The sequence below is a fragment of the Alligator mississippiensis genome, chromosome 4, assembly GCF_030867095.1.
Source record: "Alligator mississippiensis isolate rAllMis1 chromosome 4, rAllMis1, whole genome shotgun sequence".
NCBI classification, from domain to species: domain Eukaryota; kingdom Metazoa; phylum Chordata; order Crocodylia; family Alligatoridae; genus Alligator; species Alligator mississippiensis.
Window position 1 is genome coordinate 13,986,559 of NC_081827.1, and position 27,977 is coordinate 14,014,535.

Here is a 27,977-nt window from a genome sequence, read left to right on the forward strand (position 1 = left end):
CCTCGTAAATGCAGGGTCACCGCTGACTGCGCTGCCACAAACTCGATTCCTCATCAGACTCTAACATTAAGTATATTTTGAGCCAAATCCTCCTTCAGTGTAAGTTGGTGTTGTTCCATTGAAATCCCTGGGCCTATTCCACTGCAGATTTGCTCATGATATTTAATAGCTACGTTTCCATGTCAAAAGCATGGAACTCATCAACTTTATTTACAGCTCATAAGCCCTTGGTGTCAAGGTCTCTGTCTTCAGACTTGCCTGTGAACTTTGCAGTAGCCTGAGAACGATATAAATAACGTGAGCGGTCTGTCGGACCTCCAGCTCTCGGGGAGGGCAGGCAAGTCCGGCAGCCTAGGACACAGGCGGGCTGTATTTGTCGGGCTGTTGTTCAGGTTTTGTTTCATCTGCTTGGTTCTTTTCTTGCTTTGAGTTGAGAAGGAGCTGTTGCTCTTCGCTTTCACACTTCTCTGTGTTTAATATACAGCAAAGGTGCCAAGAGGCCGGGATTGAGGTATAGTCATTTTCATTATAAAATGTAAAAGAAAGTTTAAGATCTTCTAGTTCAAAGCTGTAGATGAATGCCTTTCTGCTAAGAGGTTTATAAAGTCATGTGTTTTAACCGACAGGAGCATCCAGTGTGTTATCAGATGCCGTGGAAGCCAATTGAAATACAGTGCAAGGATAAGCTCTCGCTCCCTGAATTCCCTCCAGGACGGTGCGAGTTGTTGTAGTGACCATTTAGATCGGCTCCAAGAGCCAGCGGTTTCCTTACAAAAACATTCCTGTCCATTATCATGACAACTTGTGTCCGTGAACGTCACAAACCAGAGATGGGATAACATTGTTTTCTGGTTCATGTTTCTTCCAAAGCCTCATTGACATACAGCATGTTCCAAGGTTCATGTACGTACTTGAGCCATATTCAGAGGCGATGGGTTGAACAGAGTGGCTGTATTTCAAGCTTGTGTATTTCTATTGCAAGTATTGCTCTGAGCTGTGCCTGTAACTTGTACATAGTGTTACATACATGAAGGTAAATGTGTATTCGTAGAATACAGGATGCTAAGAGGGTCAGCTGGGCCTTTTAAGTTGCCTGGAGACTTCTATGAGGCACTCCTTTTGGAGACACCCAGCACAAAACAAATGTACACCCTGCTGTCTCTCAGATGTATGAGATACACGGAGGGAGGAAAGTTGGGCTGTGCTACTTTGTTCCTGTCTTCTTTGGAGTGGGTATTGGAATGGGTGCTAGCAGGAGGCTATCCTTGAGAGCAGGGCTGCAACCGTGTCTGGCTCTGTTGTGGGACAGATGTTACAAGAAAATGTTCCTTGAACCGTACCTTGCTGCCTCCACCTTCTTTGCACACCTGTGCAGAAGACTTGGCTAATAGAAGGGCTCTGCTGAATCCATGAGAACCAGCGTACCACTTTACCCCGTTCAGCCCAGATCCTGTCTAGGTCTAATCAGTTGTTGCAACAGTTCTGATATTTTTTTTCCAGCTTCAACATTTCCAGTGCAGTATTTTCACTAACTAAAAAGCCTGATCTGTCATTAATCTGCCTATTAAAATTTATTAGAGAAATAAATGCTGCATGTGGCTTTCTTTTTATTGCAATGGTAACACAGGACTGTCCATAGACTTCTCTAAAACACAAGAAGAAATTGATTTTCCTTTGCTGTTGTTACAGGAGATGTGTGGCACAGATCTGCTCCCCTCTCTTAAATACAGAGTCAATGCAAATTTACTTGTGTTGACTCCTAAAGTCAAGGGCATCACCCAGAGGTGGGGGGTTTTCAGTTCCATGACATTTAAAACCGTCTCTCTGCAACATGTGAAAAGAGGGTGCAGCCCAGAAGCAATAATAAATAAGCAGACATTGAAAATCTCTCCCTGCACCATGGGGCAGTCCTAGTAAAAGCTGAAACATCTGGCAGCAGGCCAGCCTGGATTTTTAAAGATGTTTTCAGAAGCAGTAATAGCAAATCACAGCCTTCCCTAAAAAGTATCTTTTATTTTGCAGGCATCTTCATTAGTAACATGAGGGGGCATATGTTTTAATTTGTCTGATTAGATTCCTGGAAAATCAGTCTCCATGATGAGTCATTGATTTTCCTTACAAACATTTAATTGGTCTGGCTCAAGTTAGCTACCAGTAGGTCTATAAATGAGGAATTATTAAAATAATCCCTGGGAACATTTATTTTATATAGGCATTCTAGAGACAGGTTATTTTTTAAAAGCTGTTATTGTGATTTAGCTTCATCTTATAACAAATTACTTCCTTTAAGGTATGGATTTTTATTCCTTTCAAAATGCAATAAATTCTGCTATTGCTTATAATAACAACTGACTTTCAATCATTTGCCTGTCTGATCTAGCCTAGCCATCGAAGATGGAATTAATGGTCACATATGCAGCTCCTGTGTCCAGCTTATTTTACTGGCTCCTTCCGTCCATCTTTCTTTCCCTCACATTTTTGCAGAAGGTGTTAAGGTGGGTTTTGCATTTTTCTGCACTGATGATCAGATATCCGCTCATTCTCCTCCCTGCCATTAAGTAGTTTCATGGTCAAGGACTCTTCTTCAAGAATTTGCGAGCTCGAGAGATTTCCCCAGGGCTGAGTTGAGAGTAAAATTCTCATCAAAAACAGCTGTTTGGGATGCTCATACGGTCAGCTTCTAGTTTTATTCGGAAAACGCTAAGAATCAGGACCAGATGCACTGTTTTGGGGTTTGTTTTTTTTAAGAAAATATGTTTTGTGCATTATAAAAGCTTCCTTACAGCCATGAGAGCATGTGCGTACTGCTTGCCTCCTGTCCAAACTAGCAATAAATTAGCTGATCCTTGCAGACCCTTGCAGTGGATAGTCCCTGAAGATGGTATTAGCTCTGACTAATGTTACTTTTCAGGGCAGAAAATTCCAGGTACTAACTGATCATGATGATGTCCTTGTGAACGACACTTTGAGCTTGTTACTAATACACAGGCAACATCATGAACAAAATCCACTTCCAGGAACATGTACGGTTAAAACAGTTCTCGAGCACTGAAGTAACTCATGGTGGATTGACAGGTAATTACATTACAATAGTCCAGAAAAGTTCAGCGTGTATCATTTGAGATAGCCCCTGTCCTGGGGTACTCAGTCTTCAATTGTTCCTTGCCTTGCAGTCCTGCATGAGTCTTGGGTCAGGTGCGTGTCATCCTGAAAAGAGAGCCAGGAGGGAATGAGTTAATAGGAGTAAAGAAATAAATGGAAGAAAAAGGCAGAGGTAAGGGAAAGACAGCTCCCTGTAGGGCAGGGAGATTGGAGCTAGTCCTGGAGGGAGTGGGGGCAGCTAGGGAGAGCAAAGGTGGCACAGCTAAAGTGCTAAGAAAGGGGCAGTCGTTGAGAGAAGCACCGAGGCCAGGAGGGATGAAGTGGGCAACAAAAGAGCTGTAGAGGACAACGGGCAGGGGAAAGGTAGGCAAATTTGCAGTCAGTAGAGAGAGAAAATAAATCCCAGTGCTCTTCAGTTTAAACTGGGAATGTGGCCAGTCTTAGGATAGAGATGGTGCTTCCCCCACCAGCAGCACTTTTACTTCCACTATTTCCCATCTTTTGACTCCAGTGCTGGGAGCTACTTGCTCTTCCTCCTGCCAGCCCAGTTTGCTTCTCCAGGCCTCAGTGATGTGCAGTGTGGGGCTTCGAAGCGCTCTCTTCTGAAGTGCATGGCAGTTTTCTTCCAAGCTGTACAGCCCACATGGGATGTGTTGGAAATGCCCAGCAGCATTGATTTTTGGAAGGCGGTCTCCAGGCGTGTGGTGAAAGCACGTTACTGTCCCCTGAGGCTGGGAGTCAGCAGTTTGAGGGAGAAGAACAGAGACCTGGGAAGATGATCCACTGCATCAGTTAGAGAAGAGGAGTTAGCTACAGAAATAAGGTTATTGATCTGGGTAATTCTGTTCCCTGCTGCTCCTGGGCTACATCACTGAGCATGCTGTGTGGCAGAGCGGCCAGGTTCAGCTCGGTGCTTTTTGCCATGTTCCCCTTTTAACCACGTGTTTATTCTGTATACATTTTAACTATATATCGGGGCTTTGGCATGTTTGAAGGTATAGCTGCCCCTTGGACTAGTTGTATCCTCGTCTATACATTCAGCCCTGGCCATTGGACAGTCCATGTGCCAGTCTGTAATAGTTGGTCTCAGCCATTGGCTAGCCTCTTGCTCTCAGATCTTGACTCTGATCCGTGGTTGGACTTCCCATGACACAGAACCGTGTACCATGGAAGACTAAAACAGCGTCTGTCTGTAGGTGGCTCTTGAGAGGTTGAATATCTTCTTTTGGAAGAGAAAGGCCATATTACACCTGGGAAAGCAATATTTCAGAATCAGAAAAAGAGGAGGCCTGGCTTAATGTGGACAGAAGGCACCATCTTTTCCATTTTGAAGGACCTAGTAAGATCCAGTGGCCAGAAGCTGAAGCTAGGCAGATTAAAATTGGAAATAAGGGGCGGCTTTTGACAGTGAATGTGATTCATCATCAGAGAATATTTCACCAAAAGGTGGGATGGATAATCCATCACTTGAAGTCTTTAAGTCAAGACTGGACACTTTGCCAGAAGAGATTCTCTGGTTCAGCCAGAAGCTGTGGCCTTGATGCAGAGTTCATATGGGCTGTGCTGTGCATGTGGTAAAGACTGGATGAATTTAACCATCCCATCTGGCTCCCAAATCTAGAAACCTGTCATCTTTGATTTTGAGAGAATAACTGAAAGATTTTTTTTCAATGCCTGCTTGATACATTCAGTCCAGAGCTGAGCGTGTAATTTATTTGAAGGATTTAGTCTCTTTCTTTGTTCACCAGTTATCTGCAAGAAGTTTGTCATTTCCTTCAGTTCTTTCTTCAAAAGCTGCTGAACACTTTCTCCGTGTAATGGGGGTTTGCACGTGTTTCATGAGTAAGCTGGTATGACTGATAATAAAGAAATGCCTGATAAAACGTGCTACCTTGATTTGTGCGGGCTAGTTTTGATTTGCTGCTCAATTTGCATTTGTGCTGGTTCCATTTCGTTTTATTGGATAAGCTTATTTTTTTTCAGAATTAGACTTCTGGGGCAATGAGTTACATTTTTTTTTAATTCAGATTCATTTTGTGTGTCAAATTCAGCCCTAAGCAGAGGAACCAACTCAAGGCCTATGCACAATGTAAGTCCTGGAAGAATTCAAAATCAAGGCTTACATGAGACATAACTGTGTCCTTAAAATTCATTCTTTCCATTAACATTTTTGCCTGCAAACTCATTCTGTATAATCCATACGGAAATCAACGTCAAAGGAGGGATGAACAGGGGAAAGTGAATTGTTAATATTATTCAAGCAAACAATAGCAGTAAAATAGTTGAGGGCACCAACTGAGAATTGCATTATGGAGCTTCTGTTCTTTTCAGATATTAGGAGAATCCTTACCATTGTATTAACAATTATCATTTAATAGCTGTCGTCTGTGCCTTGTGCAATTTAAGGCCTCCCTTCCCACTTGCTTCAGTTTTGATTATTTTTAGGTTCTTGTTTTTCCGAGTGAATGCTGGCAGGACATCGAGGTTGGTTTCCACTGGAAACAAGTTAAAGGGAAAACAGAATCTGACCTACTAATAGTAAAATCTGACCTACTTTTAAATTGCTATCAGGTGGGCAATATCCTCTGAATTCCAAATATCGATTTATTCTAGATAATGCTTAGAAGTTTGCTGTTGGTGATAAAATATGGAATTCAACTCCCAAGAAACAAACAAAAAACGGAAAGGAAAAAACCTATGTGTTTTATGCTTGTTATGCTGTGGATAAAAAGGGCTTCATTACTCTATGCCACAACAAACTGAAACATTTAAATGGCACACTTGCATGGGTATGATGAGCAGGAGAAATCTTGTTTGGAGCGACTCACAAGAATTCTACATAAGCAAATGAATAAAGCAGAAATTAATTGCTTTCGTGGAGTTACTTGTTAGTGCGTGCATCTACACAAGACGCTTAACTGTGCAGTAGCGTAGTTTACTGCGCAGTAAGCATGTGCGTCTGCACGTGCACATGCTTACTATGAAGGAAACCCCACTAATCACGAGTAAATTTGCTACCTGCAAATGCAAGTAGCAAATTTACTTTCAGTTAGTAATGGCCCAGTAGTGCTTGTGTAGAAACCTGACCAGGAGCCAATCTGCTCCTGGTCAGCCATCCACCAGAGGGCAAGAAATTACTCCCAGCCCCTGAGAGCTGCTTGCTCCTGGGGCAGGCTCTGCCACCTGAGCCTGGGTGGGTACTGTATCCCTCAGCCCCTGTACCAGGGAGCTACAAGCCCTCCGCTCTGAGATTGCAATTGGGGGGGAAATCCTTATCTCCCAGCCCCCACTCCGCCATCATGATTGGGGAACAGGGGGCTGGGAGACGCTTATCTCCCAACACTGGCCCCAGAACTGTGGAGCTCGGGCTATGAGATAAGGGTCTCCCAGTGGTGGCCCTGCAGTGTGGCGCTGGCACTGGGAGCTCTCTGCTGGCAGGGGCTGGGGAGCCTGTTCCCCACCCAGCTCCATGCTCACAGAGCTGAGCGGAATCACGGAGCAGGGGCTGGGAACTGTCCTGGGCAGGGGCAGGTCCCACTCCCATGCCCCGATCGGGTGATTGAGGCACAGGGCTTGGAAAGAGCTGCAGGGGAGGGGTGTAAGTCTCAGCTCCCTGCCCAGGTCTGCCAGTGGGGCAGCTAGCACTAGCTGACCTACCAGTGGATCGGAGCAGGGGGCTGGGACCTGCCCCTCCCCTGCAGCTCTTTCCAAGTCCCCTGCCCCGATCAGAGAGCCAGAGTCAGGAGCCCCCTGCTGCCAGGGCAGGGGCACATTGCCTCTGCACCAGCAGCAGGCAGCCCCCGGGGATAGGGTGTAATGTCCCGTCCCTGGCCAGGAGACAGCTGTTTACTGGCCCCATACTCCCTGCCAGCCCCTTGGCTAGCATCCAGGGGAAGCCTAGAGCTTCTCCTGGTGGCTGCAGGACCTCAGGAAGTGGGAGTGGTGGGGTGGGAGATCCCCAGGAAGTGGGAGCAGTTTGCTGCCATTAGCAGCAAATCTGTTCCTGCTTCCCTGCATGTGTAGACGCCTGCCCAGGAACATTTACGCACAAGTAAATAAAATTGATGCTTGATCAAATGCATGTGTAGACCTGCCCAATGATTTAATAAATGCTCTGTGTGTGTGTGTGCGTGTTTAAATTAATATTGTATGATCTCGGCGAGACCTATTGGTGCCTGAATTATGGTATATTAATTCATGTGTTGGTAGGTTGATGGCATTGGGCGCATCTACACATGCGCTTTAACGTGCATTAGCTTATTTTAATGCACATTCAAGCATCACAACAAAATTGTGCATTTTCGCTAATGCGTATTAAAATAGGCTAATGCGCTTTTTTCTAGTATCTCACAGTGGAGGTACAAATTTAATGTCCATTAACAAAAGTGCATTAATGAATGTGTAGAAGTGGCCACTGAGTCTTTGGCATCCTGCCACAGAACACGCTGGATGTAAATCCATGATGCAGTAAATTTTCCCTGGATTTTATCTTTTGAGATAATTAAAAACTGGTGAGGGAAAATCTAAACTAATCCCAACTTTTAAAAATATGTGAGAATGTATACACCTTAATCCTGGTGATCAGCAGATTATAAACTTTTGCTTGGCTCTTCTGAGAGAGAGGATGAGTGGCAACCCTTATCTGCCCTTTCAGGTTGTAGGCTGCTGAGAAGCGATTGTGACATGAAAATTTGTAACAGAATTCCTTAGGATCTGTCTGCTCAAGGGAACCTTACCATTGCAAAGTTTGCTATTAGAGACATGCACTTTACTGATAATGTTACCAACAGGATTTCTCATTCTGCAATACCTAGTGGGCCTTTGGCTACACCCTGTTCTTATTATAGATAGAGTCAAACTGTAACTGAGATATAGATTTCATAGACTTAAGGGCTGGAAGGGACCTCAGAAGATCATTGAGTCCAGCCCTCTGCCCCAGGGGCAGGAAGTCAGCTGAGGCACAGGATCCCAGCAAGATATACGTCCAATTGACTCTTAAAGGAGTCTGAGTTTTTTTGGCAACTGTTGATCCTTCTGGATCATGGTGTATGCATGAGAGGTCACCCAGACCTTCAACACATATGCCTAGGCAGGAGTTTTGGAGGAGTGGGGGCTGCTCAGACCTTCCATCCCCCCTTGAGACCACTGAGACAGAATCCAAAGGCCAGACTAAGTCCAGGCGCTGGTGCCTCCATGGCTGTATTTGCATAAGCATCCAGGAATTGAAAAGTTTAAAATAAATTGCTGAGGCAGACACCCTGCATGGAAGACTGTTCCAAACAATTTCAGGGGTGTAGGTTGTAGCCGTGTTGGTCTAAGGACATAGGCAGACAAGGTTCTTTGGGTGCATCTGATATCTTCTATTAGACCAACTTAAATAGTTGGGAAAAAATTCCTCAGCCTGACAAAGGGCTTTTAAACCCAAAAGCTTGCTTAAAATTTTTTTCCATTCTAAACAATGCTTGGTAGTAGCGAGTGTCTGAAAACAGGGTCATACATTGAAAAGTGATAGGGCAACTTAACTGTAGGTGTTGCTATCCGCACTGCATTTAGTACATATGTATTATATTTAAGTCTGAATTTAAAAAAAAAAATAGAGCAAGATTAATTTTGTCCCCTTCCTCTGTTGGCCTCAGGGTACATATTTATGGAAGAGCCTGGTTTTAAGATCCTGATTTAAAACTGCAATAGCAAGAAAATTCCTTGCCTTGTTCACATTGAATAGTTTATGATGTGTAGGGAATGAGGAATCTGGTGCAATTTTCTAAGGTGAGTGTTGAATAAAGCAGGTCTCTGTAGGATTTATAATATTTTTATAGTAACAAACATCCTTGCCTGATTAACACCTTGGATTATTGGCACTGAGATAATTTTAATCACCTAATTATATTTGCAGGAGGTCATACTAAATTATAGTAATGGTCCTTCCTGGACCCCCAAAAAATAGCTATGAATCTGAATTTCTCTCTTTGAGCTGTTTTTTTCAGTTTATTTTTGCATGTCACTCAGTTTGCACAATGAGACTTAGCTCTCAGCCAGTTTCTCTTTCCTTTAGGATCACATACTGGTCTGATTTACATTCTAGTTCTCATGCACTTGGACAATGCAGAGGAAAACAAACAAAAAAATCCCTCTCTTTTATAAAAAAACAACAACAACCCAGAAACCAAAAAAAAAATGCAACCCCCAAAATGAAAGCATTATATTAATGTTTATTCTTGTAAACTCTTTTTCTGAAAAACCAAAGATTTGGAGCCCAAACTTCCAGACAGTGCCTCTTTACTTCACTCACACTATTCTTGTCTCATTTCCCTGGTTTGGCTCTGTGCTTCCTGTATTGGCTTATCCAAACTGTGAATTAAATTTGTCCATTATTTAGAAATATTGACCTGATCCTGCGTCCACTGAAAGCAGTGTGTGTGTTATATATAAACATGTGCACATGCAATTGGTTTCACTGGAAACAGGATGCAACCCAACGTTTTTGACATCATTATTAAAAGGCTCATAGGCCATCATAGACGTTTTACAGAGCTTACATCTGGTGCCATTTTCAGTGCTGTGGTTCTTCAAGCTACTGGATCTTATGCAATTTTTATTATGACTATACTTATTGCTTTTGTGCTTGCTGGTTTCAAAGTCCCTTTATTATTCACCATAGCAGTGTGTCTTCTGAAGGTCTGGTTGCTTATGACCTATGGCATTTCAGGCTAAGTTGACTGAGCAAAGCAAACCTTCACTACTGCTCATCATACGTGTGACACTACGTTGCTGTAGTAACACGCTACAGCAATGTAGCATCCGTGGGCAAAACTCGTGATGCTGCATCTATGTTGCTGTAGTGACTCAATCCCCCTGATATAACGTGTTGCTACAGCAATGTAGTGCCTAAAAATAATTGTGCATGGCGCGCACAGTGCAGTACCAGCTGTTGCTGCGCTGTCTTTTAGTACTTCCAAAAGGCGTTACTAAATAATGGCGCAGTAACAACGGTGCCATAGCAGCGTGTGTCAACGCGTCCGCTGTGTTTTATCACTGTGCTCCACAGTGGTTTAAGTAGAACAGCAGTACTCAACCTTTCAAGCCTTGCTGGCCAGGTGAGTCGCACAGGCCTGGTCCGCGGCCTGAATCTAGCATGTGGCACCAGTCCACAGGTGCAATCTGGCATGCCAACCCAGCCTCACATGCTAGATCTGGCCATGGAATGATCCTGGATCAACTCATGCAGCCATGACATCCAGCCCCTAGGGCTCAGATCCAGAGATTTGGTATCAGGGGAGTGGTGGCAATGTTAATTGCCGGGGCAATTAACTCTGCTACCAGTCCCCCGCTGTCAAATTTCTGGATCCGTGGGCAGCCCTGTGGGCTGGATGACACGGCTGCATGGGCTGCATGTGGTAGGTTGTACCACTGAAGTAGCATGTTACATGCTGGACACTGCTTTTCCATCCAAGCTTATGGTGTGAAAAACTTGAAGCAAAGGTGTTGAGAGTTGTCTCCATGATCCACTTTTCCTAACAAACCATTTCTAGCAAAATAATGAAATACTAATTCTTGGTCTTAGAGTGCTTTTCATCAGATGAGCTCAAGGTGCCTTGCAAAGTAGGTCTGCTGCTTTGGGATTTCACAGGTAATTGTCGCCTGGAAAATTCCCATCAGTTAAACTATTGACAGTTGATAGCGGTATTGAAATGATACTTGGCCTGCATTTAGGAGTTCTGCTTTTACTAGTTTTCTGGGCTCAACTACATTTCAATGTGGGCGGTCTGACACCTCTTGTCTCATGTTTGCTGGATGCCGCCAAGCCCCTGTGAAGCCCTGTTGCATTTCTGTTGCTGCTGTGATGAAAGTTTAACACTACCTGTTGATGTAGGAATAACCTGCTCGCCTCTCTAGCCTCATGCAATTGTGAATCAGGCTGACTTCCCAAAGAGCTGCCTTAGCAAGTTATTGAGGACCATGACCTGTGGACTCTGAATAGCCATGCTGTTTTCTTTTTAATCCTACTGCTGGTGATTTTATCAACGAGGCTTTTAGCAAAAACACAATTAAACTGTCAGCCGAAAACAGTCCCAATCCAGCACTGTATTAGCCCATGCCTCAGAAGAACAAGAGGGGAAACAATACCAATGCTTTGTCAAATGGCAAAGGAGTAAAAACCAGTACCTAAAGGAAGGTTGGGGTTTTTTCAGTCTCCTAAAAGTCTCTTCTCCTCTCCATGCACGTGTGCTACTGCAGTTAATAGCAGTGGGAGGTGTGCAGATGAGTTTTTCTGTGCAAATTGGTCATGCCAACAAAGGAAGAGAAGAGTTAACATACAAAGCATCCTTTAAGTAAAACTAATATTATTTAAATCCAGCTTTTAAAAAAAGAACAGACTAGTGATTTGCCCTCTTCAGTGCAACCCCAGTGTATCTATTCTGGTCTTGGGCTAGATTGGGATTATAATCCCAAATGATTTGTGAGCTGCAGTTTTGCCACACCACTGTGAAAGGGGAAGAGAAGTAGATCTGGGCTCAGTGGTGCAGGTGAAGATTTCAGATTGTGAAAACCATCATTGCTTAACTGTTTGGATCCTAGGTTTTGGTTATATGGGCTAGGAGTCTGAGGTTGAGGGAGAGTTGAGGAGCTAACGTTGTGCTGGGTGTTCCTCCTCATCAGGGAACAAAAGTAAAGCAAAGATACTTCCTGCATCCAAATACTGCTGAAGGAAAGTAGGAAAGAACATAGTTATCTTTTTGTCAAGGTTGGGAAACCCTTGACAGTATTCTCGACAAAACGTGAATTAAAGGTTTCAGCTAAATGCTTCTGTTTAATAATTACAGCAACAGCATAATGGATGGAGAAAGATTCATTGTCTGGCCCTAAACTTGTCTCTGTTTACCCTACTTTCTTTCAGGGTCTACAGTTTGGCATGATACAGATTGCTGACTCTTTTCAATAGCCTACCAGTGGCCAGATTGCATAAATGAAGTGCCATTTCTGGTGCCCTAAATGGAGGTTCCCGTTGCTCAGCACTGCACTTGAGAACAGGGTCTTAAATGTAAAGGTTAAATCAGGAAGGGCCAAGATATTAAAAAAATAAAAGAAAGAAAGAAAAAGAACCTCTTAAAGGGAAACAAGGGGCAGGGATTCAGCTTGTAATTTTTCATTTTTGAGAGATGCCTGTGAGGTTTCTGAATCCCCCTCATTAGAACTGCAAGAGCGCTTCATAACAAAACTCCAGAGTTTGTGAGTTCATTGCAAACCCCAACATCATACTAAGTCATCTGGAAGGTTTTTCAAGGTTGGTGAACATGAAGAGTCCTCAGTGAAGCACATATTAAAAAATGATATATCACTAATGGAAACAACTGAACCCCTGTCTTCAAATAGCCCCGAGTCCAATCATTCCCAAAGGTCAGAATGCAGTATTTATACTCTAATTGCTGCGGCGACAGGTTCAGGTAGTGATATCACACCCAAAGGATAGATCCAGTGACTCATACCTGAAGTTCTGGTTTCAGCCCGTCTTTGCTTTCAGTGAATCTGGGCCTAGTTTTGAACCGTTCAGAGCCATTTTGTGGTTTCATATAGAAACGTTGCATGCTTTGATCTGAAACCAGACAGCGTTTGATGATTCCCATCTAAGCATTTGCTTCATTGGGTGCCCATCAACCAAAAGAACAAAACAATTAACAAGAACCCTACATTTTAACTTACAAAGTATCACACTTTGTAAACACTTCTGGGTTTTGCCTTCCTTTTCCCTATCCAGTGGCCCATACTTGCATCACACCTTATCTGTATGAATTTCAGTATGGTTTCTCCTTGTTTCCACTGGCAGGGGGAGGAGAGGGGAAGAAAATCAGGTCTGTTGCGCTGCCTTTCTTAAGTGCAACAAACTGTAATGAGCTGGATCAGTATATTCTTATGCAATAGGATATTTCTCTAACGGTTGCCTGTTTTTCCTTCTACCTACAGCCTTGCACTGCCTCAAGGTAAAGGCTGTTAAGCAATCTGTCTGCTTTCCCAAAGGAAGTGTTTATTAACACTCTTCCACTATCAAATATATTTTTATCATGTTGCGTCATTCCCTTTTGACTATGTTGATCCACATGAAGTTAGACCTTGCTTTAATGTCCTTTGCAGTATGACAAAAATTCCACCCTATTTGAGTCCCTGAAAACACATTAATTACAAAACGGGGGTGGGTCCTTCTCCTCCTGGTTCCTCTTTTGTGAGGGTTAGATGATGGTTTGTTACAAAAGTAGATGAAATGTGGATTTCCAAGGACTTGAACAGGGTGGAAGAGATGCCCAATAGGTAGGCCCCTAATCTTACAGACTCAGTTTCCTTAGCTGAAAAATGGGGATAATAGTGATTCCCGGCTACTTCACATGGCTGTTCAAATGATGTTTGTAAAGACCTAGGATAGCCTCAGGTAGAAGACTGTAGAAGCATTAACCTTATTGTTGATTATCATGTAAATCCAAATAGTTTTATTAAATTTAGTTTCACATCTCTGTTGGAACCAGACACTGTCCTTTCTGTATAGTTACTTACTAAAAAATACTATACTGTACTACTACAGTGATACTAATTCAGTCAGTTCATATTACATGAAACAGGGACGGAGTGCCATATGTTTGCGGGTGGGGAATGGAGGCAAAGAGAAACTGCAGATCTTGGAGAGCTGTGGCAAGAGCTGGCAATGAAATTAGTTTTCCTGATTTCTTGTCCAGCAACTTAACCACAAGCTCATACTTTGTCTTCTTGTTAAATAAATGGTTGGTACTGGCTTATCGAAGTGTAGCATGAACCGAACTGCAGTACCTCCAGGCAAGCACCTTTTTACTGAACGTACTTGGAGGGACTTGCTGAACTAATAATGATACTCCAGGTCGTGTCGTAGCCCCTGAGCCATCGCCAGAGTTAAATTGCCATCAGCTAATCGCACTGGCTGTTCCTGCTCCACCCTGTCCTTTCCAGGTTAACAAAATCAGAATCAGCGAGGAAAGAAAAAAATCCTGTTGCTCTAAGTTCACGTTGTGCAGATGTTTGGTGAGTTCATCCCATCAGATAGACTACAGACAGCTGTCTTCCCGAGACTTGCAGATTGCCACAGCAATTACAAATACTCCCTTTTGTCTCTGGCCAAGAAACTGCCCCCTTCTCTGAGACAAGAACCCAGCTTCTCTGTCAATGCTGCTAGCTTCCACATTGCTATGTAGGACTGGTCATCATGGCCATATAAAGGGTGAAGTTGGTGCCACGCTCATCAGCAGCAAGGCCTATATGTGGCAAAGACCAATGTAAATGCATTACAGCTCCCTAGACACTTTTTTTTCTTTTTAGATTCCCTGTTCACTTCAAAACAGAAGACCCAAGTCCTGATCTTTCTTTCACAAACAGGGTCCTAGCTATGTCACACCTTCCCATGGCTAGAGAGAACCAGCAGTAGACCCTCAGATGACGTAGGGCAAAGCATTGTCAGGGGCAGAGTCACAGCTTTGCCCTGGTATCATTATTCCAGTGTAGGGTAAGTGCAGCTATGCTGCAACAGCAGCTTGCAGGAAGTAGACATTATTCTGCACTTATAACACAGGTAGCCCTGGAGGTGTACGTTGGACCACAGTGATGCCCTGAATGAGCAGGAACTGACCCCTGTTGAATGCCCTTCTCATGTCCCTGCATTAAACTTTGTTCTGTGACACAACAGCAAGGAGGTTGAAAATACGTACCACGTGTTGAAAGAAAATTATAAGCAGATTGAGCCTGAGTGCAGCAGATCCATGAAACTAAATTTGACCTTTTGATTAAGAAGCAAAGGACTTGCAGGGGGGAAGGGGGAATATCAAGTATTTGTGATGAAAAAGCATAGGGACTTATTCTCCCCGGTGAGTGGGGGAGGAGAGAGACTTGCTGTATGAAAGCGTATGCTGTAAATCAGTGTGTAGGAAAGCAGTACCTGTTGTGAATAAAGTCCAAGGAATTGTGGAGAAGTGCACAGCCAAACACACAGAGATTTCCTAGGGAAAGGTACTGTATTCAATCATGTTAATTATGGCGTGGGCTACATTTTCAATGCAGTGAGTTCACGGGATACAAAAGGGCCTTGGGGGAAATATAACAAGACAGTCAGTTAATAAAAGACAGATTAAAAAAAACCTGCATCTACGTTCAGCGAATGGAGATATAGATTCTTTGCAAAGCATTTACTTGGCTCTTCCATGTTAAGAGAAGTGGAGCCTGGATGAATTTTGTACTGAATGCACCTTTGTCAGGGCTTGGAGCAGTGCTCTGTGCTGTGCTGTTCTGCCTGTACTCTGCATGTATTCATTTTCAATGTATAGCTCCTGTGGTGCCAACCGGAGAATGTGATTATTTGTGTGCAGGTGTATTCAGATAGAGGGAGCATTCCAGCTTTATGCAAGCAAAGCAACAAGGATGGGGGGCTGGAGAGGGTTTGGGGCCACATCTCAACCCCATCTGGCCTCTTGGCTACCTCTGCTGAGTCGTCTGGCCTTGAGTATCACATAGATGCCAGATAGGGTTGCCTTCTCTGTTTGAAGCCATTTCGGGAGGTTTCATCACATGATGTGCCTGTGCTATACAACACGAAACGTGCCCATGTGCTTGCGTATATCAGTTATGGATTGTGGTGCATAGACTTTACATCAGGAAGGCAAATGCACGTTACTATTGCATTTTAAAACCCACTGGACTATTGTATAAATCAGATGCAACATTAAATATTTATTGTAATGAATGGCCTATCGTTTATCTCCTGGGGGACTCTCAGCAGTCTCCTGGAGGTTTATGTCTAATTCCTGGAGACTCCAGGACAATCCTGGAGGGTTGGCAACCCTGATGTCAGAGCTCCTCCACATGTCTGCTGCCAACCTGCCCTCCTAGTGCCGCCTCCTCCCCAAGTCCACTTCCGTGGCAAGCACAGAGCCCTCTGTAGGGAGCACAGAGGACCCTGCGTGGCTGCTCGGGCTACAGACTTCCAACCTGCTGGCAAGAGCTGGAGTGACATCCAGGGCCTATTCCATAGCTCATTGGAGCCAGCAGGAGCCTTTCCGATGGCCTTTGGATCAGGCCGCTAGTGGATTTGAGTTCTGTTGGGTAGAGTCAGTGTAGTTCTGATATTTTAATGCCGTGTTTCTCAACCTTTTAAGTAGCTAGTACCCCCAAACTGCTGAAAATTGTAATAAGTACCCCAGCACTCAGTTTTCCAGGGGATTTTATATTTACAGACTAATGTGTTGGAAGAAGGGCTGTGTATATAAGGCCGCGATATGACAGATGTCTGATCTGGTGTGGGTATGGTTGCCACCTTTTACATCAGGGGTGCACAACTCAAGTATGTACCTGGGCTAGGGGTGATGTAGGGCAAAGCTAGGACGGCTGAACCCAGTGCTGCACAAAGCGATGCACGCCAAATTATTACTAGGGAATTTAAAGCGGCGCACCAAGTTTTTGCCATAGTTTTGAGAGGAGGAAGGGGTGAGAGAGAGAGGAAAAGAGGGTGAGAGAGAGAGAGTGTTGGGTATCACACCCCCTGCCTGTGTCTTGCGTACCCCCAGGGTTATGCCTACCACAGGTTGAGAAACTGTGTTTTAGTGGGTCATTAAGTTCAGTTGTCTAGTCGTCAGTGGGTGGACTGGTCAGTCTAAAATGCCCTTTTTTTCTCCCAAATGTATTTTCATTTTCCAAGTGGAACACGTTAATTTCCAGGAGCAACTTTCTCTTCCATTCAGGCTCCAAACATTTCTTAGGAAGTGACTTCATATTATTATTCACACAGATCATCGCTTGCAGCGGCTGTAACTGAATTACCTAGTGTTCGTATAACGGCAAGCTCCCAGCACATGGACGTTTAATGACTTTAATAAGTTATTATTTTCCCTTTATTGGGTTTGTTTTTAAAGAAGTTTTCACTGTGTTATTTATTATATGTTAAGTGGTTCAGCTTGCAGAAAACATATCGCATTCATTTTATTTTTTAATTTGTTTGCCTGCTAAAATAGAAAATTTTATTTATCCTGGTGGGGCAGTTAAGGTTTTGTGCTGACAGGTTTATGATTTCAATTACTCAGAAAGGTCTTTCCTCTTTTGTTTCACCCAGGGCTCCTTTACAGAGTTGTAACGTGCCCCACTCTTTTTCAGATGTGTGTCTGAGCACACTGCTATTTCTGGAAGAGCAGAGGAAAAGTGCAATATAGTAAAAAGAGAATATGGAAATAGTTGAGTTTTACTTTCTTCTTTGAATCATGGAGCCCTTTTCTAGTCTCATCTGATGAATAACTCATTTCATCGTCGTTGGTCTTTCATGAATAATTTTGTTCTATTAATGTCAGTCTGAGGTCATACTTATATAACCATTTTGTTCCTAAGTCTTGATATATGAACACGTATGAGTGGGTAATGTTATGGAGGCCCTGAAAGAATTTCAGGTGCCCGCCCCCGCCCCCCCCCCATCCCAGCACAAACTCCTTAGCAGTGTAATGAATTCAGGTGCTGTACATATCAGAAAGAAAAATGCTGTATAAATCCCATACCTATCCATGTAGAGGAAGAGGAAAGGATCATTATCCTGAGCTACATACCTCTACTACTTAGGAGTGTCCTAGGTGTTAGTGTTTGTGGGAAACTCATAATCTCCCGGGGCCAGCCACCAGCAGGCTATGTCAGACTCAAAACTCAGCGTAGTAAGGCACCATCAGAATAATGAACTTACCCTGCAGGCAGCCAGCCCAGGAATGCCTGATGAAGGAGAAAGAGCTGTAACTTTCCCATTCTAGCTCTGGTGAACCTTGCCCATGGCTTTTTCCTTGGCCACTGTATTAGACAGATCAGTGAACTAGATGGACAGTTGCTCTGTTACATCTTTTGTTTTTATTTCCTAACTATTACCTTACTTTTTCAGCCACTTTTTGATGTCTGTAGGGTAAGTTCACTATTAGAAAAAGAAATAACTTGACCATGCTATGAGAAGATCCCAGATCCTAAAATTTATGAGATTCCGCACCCCCCACCCCCGCCGTGTTATCTGTGTTTCCCCTGAGCGCTTGGCAGTATATGAACTGAATCTGTCTCAGTACAGCCTTTTATTGACCATCCTTCAGAGAGAGAAATAAAGCATGTCTTCACATGTATCCCGTGATGTTTTCCAGTGTGTCCGGGGGTGAGCTTTTTGACCGCATAGTGGAAAAAGGATTTTACACGGAGAAAGATGCTAGCACTCTGATACGGCAGGTCCTGGATGCTGTATTCTATCTGCACAGAATGGGCATCGTGCACAGAGATCTCAAGGTAAGGCTGCTCATTGTCTTCTACCTCCAGAAAGCATTCATGAATGTGGTCCCAGGTACATGAAACCTAAGTGACTTGATTCAGTAGAAGTCGGTGTGTGAGTAGGCATTTATCTGGTGAATGAGGCTTTATAATGGAGAAAGGCCTGTATAATCCATATTCTCCTTGATCTGAACAGTTGTGCTGTTTTATTTGGTGTCTTCTCACATTAAGGGCCTGATCCTGCCTTCCCCACCATGAAAGGGAAGTGGGATTACTGTGCCTGTGATCTAGGGAAAACTGACATCCCTTACCTTAAGAATATGCCTCTTCTGGACAAAGTCATATCTTTTTCTTGCCGTAAAGTACCTTGTGCATGTGTAGCGCTATATTAAATTTTACAGACAATTAATAATTAAGATGGATTAATTATTTGGAAATGTTTAATGGGTCCCTGTCAGCCCCCCTGTCAAATAATTCAATTTGACCAATGTTTTTGTAAATGCTTCCTACGCAGACTGTAATTCTTCTGAGGAGCACAATGTAATCATATGATTTTTAGATTATTCTTCATTTCTGGCCGTGCCCATGTGTCTCATCAGATTCTTTCACTCAGTCCATTCAAGTAATAGCATTATTTCTGCATGCTTTTGTCCTTCCAATTTGAATACTGCCACTGAGCTGATAAGCAGATTTGTCTGGGACAGGTATTTCTGCGTTTCATGGAGTGTCCAACTAAAGAAAACCAGCGCATATAAACCTTGGGTATCCTGAGTAACAAAATAGCAGAAGTCATGTATTTAATTGACACAACACCAGTGTGTGTGTGTGTGTGTGTGTGTGTGTGTCTACGTAAAATTGAATGTTTAGGGTATGTACTTGGAATGCCATTACCAGTAGTGTTCAGTGCAATACACTGAAAATACTGTAAGTAAAATGAACAAGAGTAATATATTCCAAAGGTTTGAAAAATAAGATAGTGTAATATTAAGTGTAGCATTGGGCCCCTTAAATTATTATTTATATAGGATAAAAGTTAAGGACTGCACTGATGTAGTTTGCACAAAATAGAGACTTATAGCAGTGAAAGGACAGTTAATATACTGAGTTAGAGCCCACACGACATAAATCCAGCCCCTGGCTCTTTTTTGCATTCCGGATAAATCATTTAATTTTTCTGGGGGCATCTACACGAGACGCTGACTATGCAGTAGCCAAAAAATACAGCACAGTAGCATGTCACAGCACAGACAGTGCTAATACACTACTGTGCAGTATTATTAGGCTACAGTGCAGTAGCATCACTTAAAAGACGTTTGCCGGTGCTACTGTGCAGTAACTCCAGTTACCATGAATTTATTTTGTGCTTGCTAATACAAGTACTAAATAAATGTGTAACAATGACTGCACAGTAGCGTCTCATGTAGACGTGTCCTCTGTGTCTCGGTTCTACACCTGTATTATGGGAGTAAGACTTCCCAGGGCTGGGCTGATGCTTGGAGTGCATTGCTACTAAACCAATGGGTATGTGCATGCGAGCACTTAGATAGAAGAGAACAACTTCTCCATTTTGAGCTAATCTTTACCTGGCCAGTCAGGGTGTAAGACCCAAACTGTTTTTGAAAGGCTGAAGGATTTATTTGGATATCAGAAGATTTTGAGGCAAAGTATTCCTGGTAGGTTCAGCTGCCTTTGTCTCCAGCATTGCCTTCCTAGGCCACAAAAGCACAGTTTAACGGAAATGAAGCCAAGATGAATCACGCCAGCATTAACTGTTATCAACAGAGAGTTTAATTGTTGTTCATTCACCATTTTATTTTTTATTCCAGTCTTGCAAAACAAGCTGGCTTTTATATATTATTGTTGTGAAGATAATATGGATTGTTTTGTCTTACCCTTGCTTAAAACTTGGAGTGCTTAGCACTGTTTATTTTCTCATCTGAGTTTGGCCTTGATTCACAATCCCAGCTGGGGAAAATAAGTAAATACAGACTTGTCCTACAACCTGGTGTGAACAGCCAGAGCAGAGAACATTTATAATTTTAAAACTTGGCATCAGAAGATCCAGTTTAACATAAAAGACTGCAGAGGAGCAGCTCTTTGTCTTACAGGTTCACCCTGCTTTGGATTAGGAGCAATGCGTCTTTGGTTTCTGCTGATCATTGGTTCTGAGTTTGCATCTTCAAATATTCATAAACTTTAATAGTTCTGCTTACCAGTCTCCAAGCACAGAGTAGGACCATATGTTTCTTCAAATCTTCCTGCTAAGTAATGTCCCTCCACCATAAAACCCTTTACCAGTACTCTGAGTCATCCAGTCCCCTTCTGGGGATAATCAGAGAATACAATCATAGCAGAATAAAATAGTGGAATAGCAAAAGACATGTTGGATCTTCTAGTCCAAGGCAGGTTTGCTCCTTAAAGCGTGTGACTAGAATAGGATCCTGGCTCCACAAAAACTGATAGCAACATTTACATTGGGGATGTTTGAAACAGGTTGTGGGCCAGGGTGTGGAGGGGCTAGAGGGGAGGAAAAGAGGGCAAGTAACCTGGCATGTGTTGGATAGGGGGTAGTGCAGTGAGCCCGTGGGGCACCCTGTCTGCTGGCCCTGTTTTCTTGCTTAAGACCCACACCCCATCCAGTACCTAATTGTCAGAGGAAAGTGCATGTTGTGTACAAGGAAATATGGCAAAGGGGTTCCCCTCAATTTTCTGGGAAGACATTTACTCACTCTCATACATGTAGAATAAACTCCTTCCAGAGGTGGTGCAATCACCTACCTTGGAGGTTTTCAAGAGGAGACTGGACGGTCACCTTGCTGGGGTCACAACCCCAGTTGTCTTTCCTGCCTAGTGCAGGGGGCTAGACCCGATGATCTGCAAGGTCCCTTCCAGCCCCTAACACCTATGAATCTCACTGCCCTCTAAATTTCCAATATCTTTTATTCCATTCTGTCAGTCCCAAGTATGTAGTTACACCCGTCTTGCTCATCAGCATTTTGTGTCACTTCAGTGTACAAATTGGTTGTTTAGTATCTGTTTTACTTAAGCAGCCTTTCCCAAACTAATTTAATTTGTAAGAAATAACTATAGACTTTTTTTTCTGACATGAAAGCTCTGAGAAGCAGGCCCAAGTCTTGTTGTTTCAGACACCACACCAGCTAAGCTGTTAACATTTCTACATTTAGTATTTAAAGGAATGCCTTAGCTGTGATTTTAAACCAAGTTAATCTTATTAGCAACATGCCAGAATAAAATATGAAATCTGATTAAATAAGTGATTGGAAAGAGGATTAATTTATAAATTACTTCAGGAGTTTATTTAGGGACATGGCGAAAACAGATCAAATCAGACAGAAAATGCTGTAGCTTCATTTTCCAAATGTTCTTGTGGGGAAAATGCGTGTTCTTTTCTTTCCTGTTTGAGAAGTAGTTGTCAATACCATGCCAATGGTTAAAATGTCTCAAAAAAGAGAAAATCTAAAGCCACGGATAGATGTGCTGTGTTGAAGCATGCTAAGTACCTTTGAAGCACTCCAAACTGCATGGGTACATATGTGCACCGTTAAAGTAGTGCTTGAAAAATGACCTTGTAGTGCTTTCTTTTGAAGCACTCTTTCAAACATCTATGTAGGATAGCAGTCCTTCAGCATCCCACAGTGGTCGGGGGGAATAGGGCAGACAACCAGTAAGCGCTCTCCTGTGCGCTCAGCTGTCCCCAGGACCTCCAGAGTTTGAGAAGCATGTTGGGATGCCTGCACTCTAGGGGAGCTCCGCAGCAGCTGGAGAGCAGTGCCTCTGCACGCCTTCATGGCCATTTTGGCATGCACAGCACCTAATTAGAAGCGCTCCAAGATTCGGAGCTCTTTAAGTCTGTCCATATCCTGATATTCTCCAGGTAGGTATTTATATTACTATGCCAGCTGTACTGATATGACAAAAATATCAGCGTAGTAAAGCTTGTTGGAGATCTGAGAACTTTTAATATAAATGTAAATTTGGAATGTTTTATCCAAAAATAAAAATACAGCAAAGAAATCCCTGTTTAAAATGATAACGTGTGCAGCATTCATAATAAATTAGGGCAGTTCTAATCATCATTCTTACAACAGAAGGATGGTACTTAGTGGGCAGATAGGAAAGGCAGATCTTTCCCAGAGTTTCTCATCTAAATGACACAGCAAGAGAGGATAATAAATGAAGGCTGGAGTATGATGGTTACAACTATCCAGGTCCTGAACAATTCTGTTTGGTTCAGATGCATCTTGTTGAGTTTACACAGGTCTTACTTGTATTTTGACTCCTGCATTGGAGATCTCATGGCCTGAGATGTGAAATTGCAGAGTGGTAGAACTGGTTAGGGAAAATTCATGAAAATGTTTTTGAGTTCTTCCCCTATACCTTTAAAAAAATTATAGAAGTCTGTAAGAAATCAGAATGTTTAAAGCTCAGATGCTCTCTATTAGTACTTGGGCTGGTTAAGAATCAGGGATATGAGAAATTGGAGATTTCCATTTAGTTTTTTAGTTTTGAAATTTCATAAATAATTTTAAAGGTTGTACAGTTTCCTTCAAGTCTAGTTGACAGGAGGAATGAAAGGAGAAGTTTGTGATGATGAGGCACAGCAGCTGAAACCTGGATTTATCCTAAAGATGTTCTTTACGTAAAGAAGAATTTCTGGATAATATGGACATGTTATGGGGCTTTTGGTGCTCCACTTCCTAATGCAGGGGGCCACATCCAAGGGGAACAGAACAAAATAATCCTGAGAACCGTTGGCAACTGGTACAATGTAGAGCAGGGATGGGCAAAATATGGCCTGCAGGCCAGATGCGGCCCACGAGGCCATTCTATCCAGCCCGCAGGGCCCCTAAAAAGTGTAGAAAATTAATATTTATCTGCCCTTGGTTCCTGTAAAAAATGACAGGAACCAAGGGCAGTAGGACCCTGGGGAAGCCTGGCGCGCTCCCACAACAGCAGGGCCTGCGCGGCCCTGGCCCCCCAGCTGGAAGCCCCAGCCGGGGCTTCTGGCCTGAGAGCATGTGGCTGCCTCGTGCTGGAACTGCAGGTAAGAGGGAATAGGGGGAGGGCGGGGGGGACCCTGGGCAGGGAAGGAGTGTGGGGGGGGAAAAGCGGCCCCTCGCCCGCCCCATGCCTGGCACCCTGTGCTTCAGATGCTCGCAGTCCACCCGGGGCTGTCCGGAGCAGGCACAGGCAGCCCCACAGCAGCTGTGGCCCCCCACTTGCCGCACCGGGCAGTGTTTGCCACCGTTGCCTCTGGCCTGCCCAGCGCGCGAGCTCTGCATGGGCAGCAACAGCCAACACTGCCTGGCATGGTAAGCTGCTGCTGCTGACGGGGGTGGATTACAAGCTGGTACTGAGCACGGGGAAGAGCGGCCCCTCGCTCACCCTATGGCTGGCGCCCCACACTGGAGCCACTTGCAGCCCGCGTGGGGCTGCCTGTGCCTGTTGCAGACAGCTCCATGTGGGCTGCAAGTGGCTGCAGCAGGGAGCGTTGGCCATGGGGTGGGCGAGGGGCTGCTTTTCCCCGTGCTCAGCACCAGCTTCCTCCCTGCCAGCGAGCAGGAGGTCAGGGCTGTGCGCTGCCCCTCGCCTGTACCTCAGGGCTGGGAGGGCACTGGGAGTCAGTGGGCAGGGACCCAGTGGGAGCACGGGGCCCGCATGGGTGTCCCAGGGCCAGTGCCAGCGGGGCCCAGAGCAGGGTGGCAGGAGCGCGGGGTCCCAGGTGGCAGGGGCTCTATGGAGCCGGGCCAGCTCCCCCCTCTCCCTGCTGGTGCAGCCCCCTCTCCCTGCTGGTGCAGCCCAGCCCGGCTCCACAGACCCCTGCCAGCCCGCGCTCTGCTTTGGGCCCCCACCGGTGCTGGCCCTGGGACATCGGTTCCAAGATGGTGACCAGGGGGTGGGGCACCTATCAAGGGGCAGGGCTACCCATGCGGCCTTCGACAGCCTGCCAAAACGGGGCAAGCGGCCCTCTGCCAGAAATAATTGCCCATCCCTGATGTAGAGCAACCCTAGGGTTGCTGTAAGTAGTGCTACCTCGAACCTCTGGACCTTTTCTGCAATAGTTCCTGTCCCCAGAACCCTACTGAAAGGGAGGTCCAACTTGGGCAGTTGTCCTCTGATGCCTTTGGCCGAGTGTCTGTGTTGCTGAAGTAGATCATGTAAAAGTTCATAAACCTTGGAGTGAAACAACGAATGCATCCAGCTTCCTGAGCTGTCTTACAGTGCCAAATTCAGCCTTAGCCAATGTCATCAGCTGCAGTGGAATTGTGCACCCGCTTACACCAATGCTGATTCGGGCCCAAGGAATGTAATGATTCTGAACTGCCCCATCTGTCTCTTATTTCCTGAAAAGCTGTGCTTGGAGTGCACGTTGGATTTATAGGAAAAATGTGTTAAATTTATAGTAGGAATTTGCACCCGCTACTTGGCAAAATCTAGTGCAGCGCTATGTCAAAACACTGGATATCTTTAATGGTAAAAATGTAACAAGTTTTGGGCCTGGACCTGGGCAGTATGGAAATGCCCACAGCTCTCGTAGGACTCAGGGTCACAAACCACCTCCCAGCAAATGTTGTGCGCTCTACAGTCTCCATGGAATTGGCCTAGAGGTAAAACCTCAAATTATGTTTCCCAGCAGCACGGTATGTTTAGTAGGAGTTTTACCGTACGTTAATGCCACATTGGAAACATATGTCTTAAGGATCTGCGAGAATGTCACCGATTGGTATCTAGGGCTTGGTTCTCTTCTCAAACCAGCTTTAACAGTGTAAATCCTTGGAGCTCAGTGAACCAACTCCTGGTTTCTGCCAGAACAAGAAGGCCCCTCGCCCACCATTCTCAATACTGCAGGGTTTTGTTTCTAGTCAACTGGAACTCAAATGTCCTTGGTGTAAGTCTGTTAACTTTAATGGCATTTCCTCCTTGATTCCCATTAAATATATTTAAAATTGTTCAACACCTACAGTTTTTTACATTATGTGGAACCTCTCAGTTTGGAATGTTTTAGGCAGGATTTACCCTCGGTACTTGCATATAAATCAGCTTCTCTGTTTTATCACCACAGAATAAGAAAAGCATTATTTTGTTCTTATGTCAGTCCTCTTATATCTCTGGTCAGGAGAAAGAAAAGAGCCATATTTCCTATTTGGAGTGTCAAAAGAAAATGGTAGCCTCCAGGGTGGTATGATCATCATGGAAAGGGGAGGCCTCTTAGGTTGCCTCACAAAGACAGGTTGGCCTTCTTGCAAGGATCCGTAGAAAGATTATTGGGGAAAATGGTTGGGGTTTCTGGGGCACTGAATATAACAAGTGGAAAGTGTCAATCAACATCTGTCATTCTTTACTCAGTTTTCTAGTTGTAACTCCTCAATCTCCTTTGCAGCCGGAGAATCTGCTTTACTACAGCCAGGATGAAGAATCCAAAATCATGATCAGTGACTTTGGATTGTCCAAGATGGAGGGTAAAGGAGATGTCATGTCTACAGCATGTGGCACCCCAGGATATGTTGGTAAGTATTGTGGGTTATAATTAGTAGCTGTTGTTCTAAGGTACAATACAGAAGCCAAAATAAATAGATGGCAATATGACAAGTGACAATATATAGATTTAGTAGGTCTTAAACTGCAGTTTTCTAAAGTATACTCGATGCTATTCCTTGAGTCTTTTTTTCTTCTCTAGGTCCCAATCCTCTATGGATGATGGGGAAAACAGTGGATGTGAAATACCTTAACTATAGCAGGGCTTTTGCTGTTGTCTCCCACAACAGTCTCATTGACAAGATAAGGAAATACAGACTAGGTGGAAGTCCTGTAAGGTGGATACATAAGTGGTTGGACCATCATGCTCTATGAGTAGTCATCAATGGCTCAATGTCTAGTTGGGAGGAGGTGTTGGGGCTGGGCTAGACTGCATTTGGGGTGGGTGGCGATGCTGCTGGGAGTGGGGGCTACAGCCAATTTTGGGATGGCTCTAGCCCCCCCAATCCTCCTCCCAGTACCACCACCACCCACCCCGAGTGCAGCCCAGCCCAGGCCCCTGCCATGAAGAGCCCAGCATAGCCCCAGTCCGCAGCAAGAGCCTACCCTTGCCCCACGCTGATCTGGGGCACATGCCCTCCATGCCCTCCTGGGAGTGCATGTAGCAGTGGGAACTGCTCCCTCCACCCTGCCCCCGGACAAGCTGTAGCTCCATCTTGTGCCCTGTCCCACCCCGGCTGTGCAGTGCCTGGCCCAGTCCCAGTGCCAGCCCCACTCCCTCTGTCACCATGGGGGCCTCAATCTGCCCCCCATGCCCCTTCCCTCCTCCTTGCCCCTTCCCCCACAACAGACTTGCCAGCTGGACACTGCTCTCCATGCTGCCCAGCTGCGCTCCTAGCCACCTGTATGCTGCACCCCGGCTGTGCACATGCATGTGGTATTTATTGGCTACATTATCAGCCACATGAGCCAAAAATAGCCGTTTGCCAATACTCTCAATTTTCCTTATATTGGCACCGATCCGAAATGAGATCAGTATATGGGTGCACTTCTACTTCAAGAAGTACTGGACATACTGGAAAGAGTCCAGTGCAGAGAGACAAAAAGTGATTAGGGAAGCTAGACTTATGGGGAAGGGCTGAAAGAGCTAGGGTTATTTAGTCTTGGTAAGAGAAGAATGAGGGGAGATTTGATAACAGTCTTCAAATACCTGAAGGTCAATTACAAAGAAGCTGGAGTTAAGCTTTTTCTCTGTGGCTATAGGGGATAGGACTAGGAGCAATAGCCTCAAGCTTCAGCAGAAGAAATTTAGGTTGGAGATTAGGATGAACTTTCTGACTGTCAGGGTTGTCAAGCATTGGAACAGATTACCTGGCCTGTGAAATCTCCATCCTTGGAAGTTTTCAAGAGCAGGGTATGCAGATACTTGGTTGGGATGGTTTAGTGAGGATGATCCTGCCTTGAGCCAGAGGGCTGAACCAGATGACCTCACGAGGCCCCTTCCAGCCCTACTTGCTTGTGATCCTGCAGTTCATATACTTCTCTGGGATTTTGCACACTTAGGGATTGTGGGTTTTAAGTTTGGTAATTTTATTCCTTCGAAGGCAGACTGCACTTGCTGTTGAATTAGAAGAATATGAGTGATATCCTTCTAATCTGTCTGTGTTTCAGTCTCACATGAAACTGAAACACTCTAGCTAAGGTAACATATCATTTTAATTATAAAGGATTGGATTTCTCAGATTCTTTCTAATACAAGTCTTAGAAGTAAAATGGATGAGCTATGTTTATTTGGAGATCTCTGATAAGTCTCTGGTACAACCATGTTGAATTATTGACTTATAGAAATTAGAGATGGAAAAATCCTTTAGGTCTTCCAGTCCTCACAGAAAGTATCAGATTGCTTCCCATTTTATATGCTCTGATGTTTTTCCAGTCCAAATAGTTTCTGCACTAGGCTTCAGTGTTGCACTGCTGCTTGGATCAAAACCCTCCATTTTACCAATGGAGTTAAAAAAGAATAATTCACTGAACACTTGAAGTGCATATAAATTACATTTCCAGGATCCTTTGAACAAACATTATTTAAAAGATTT

The 27,977-nt window shown here is 44.2% G+C and overlaps 1 protein-coding gene across 1 annotated transcript in view; it reads left to right on the top strand.

The window, feature by feature from the left end:
- Positions 1-27,977, top strand: part of CAMK1D (calcium/calmodulin dependent protein kinase ID) — a 319,245-nt gene that overhangs the window by 228,465 nt on the left and 62,803 nt on the right. The window contains exons 4-5 of the mRNA XM_059725786.1: positions 18,264-18,402; positions 25,787-25,913. Of these exons, the coding sequence (XP_059581769.1) occupies positions 18,264-18,402; positions 25,787-25,913 (266 nt within the window). The remainder of the gene's footprint in view (positions 1-18,263; positions 18,403-25,786; positions 25,914-27,977) is intronic.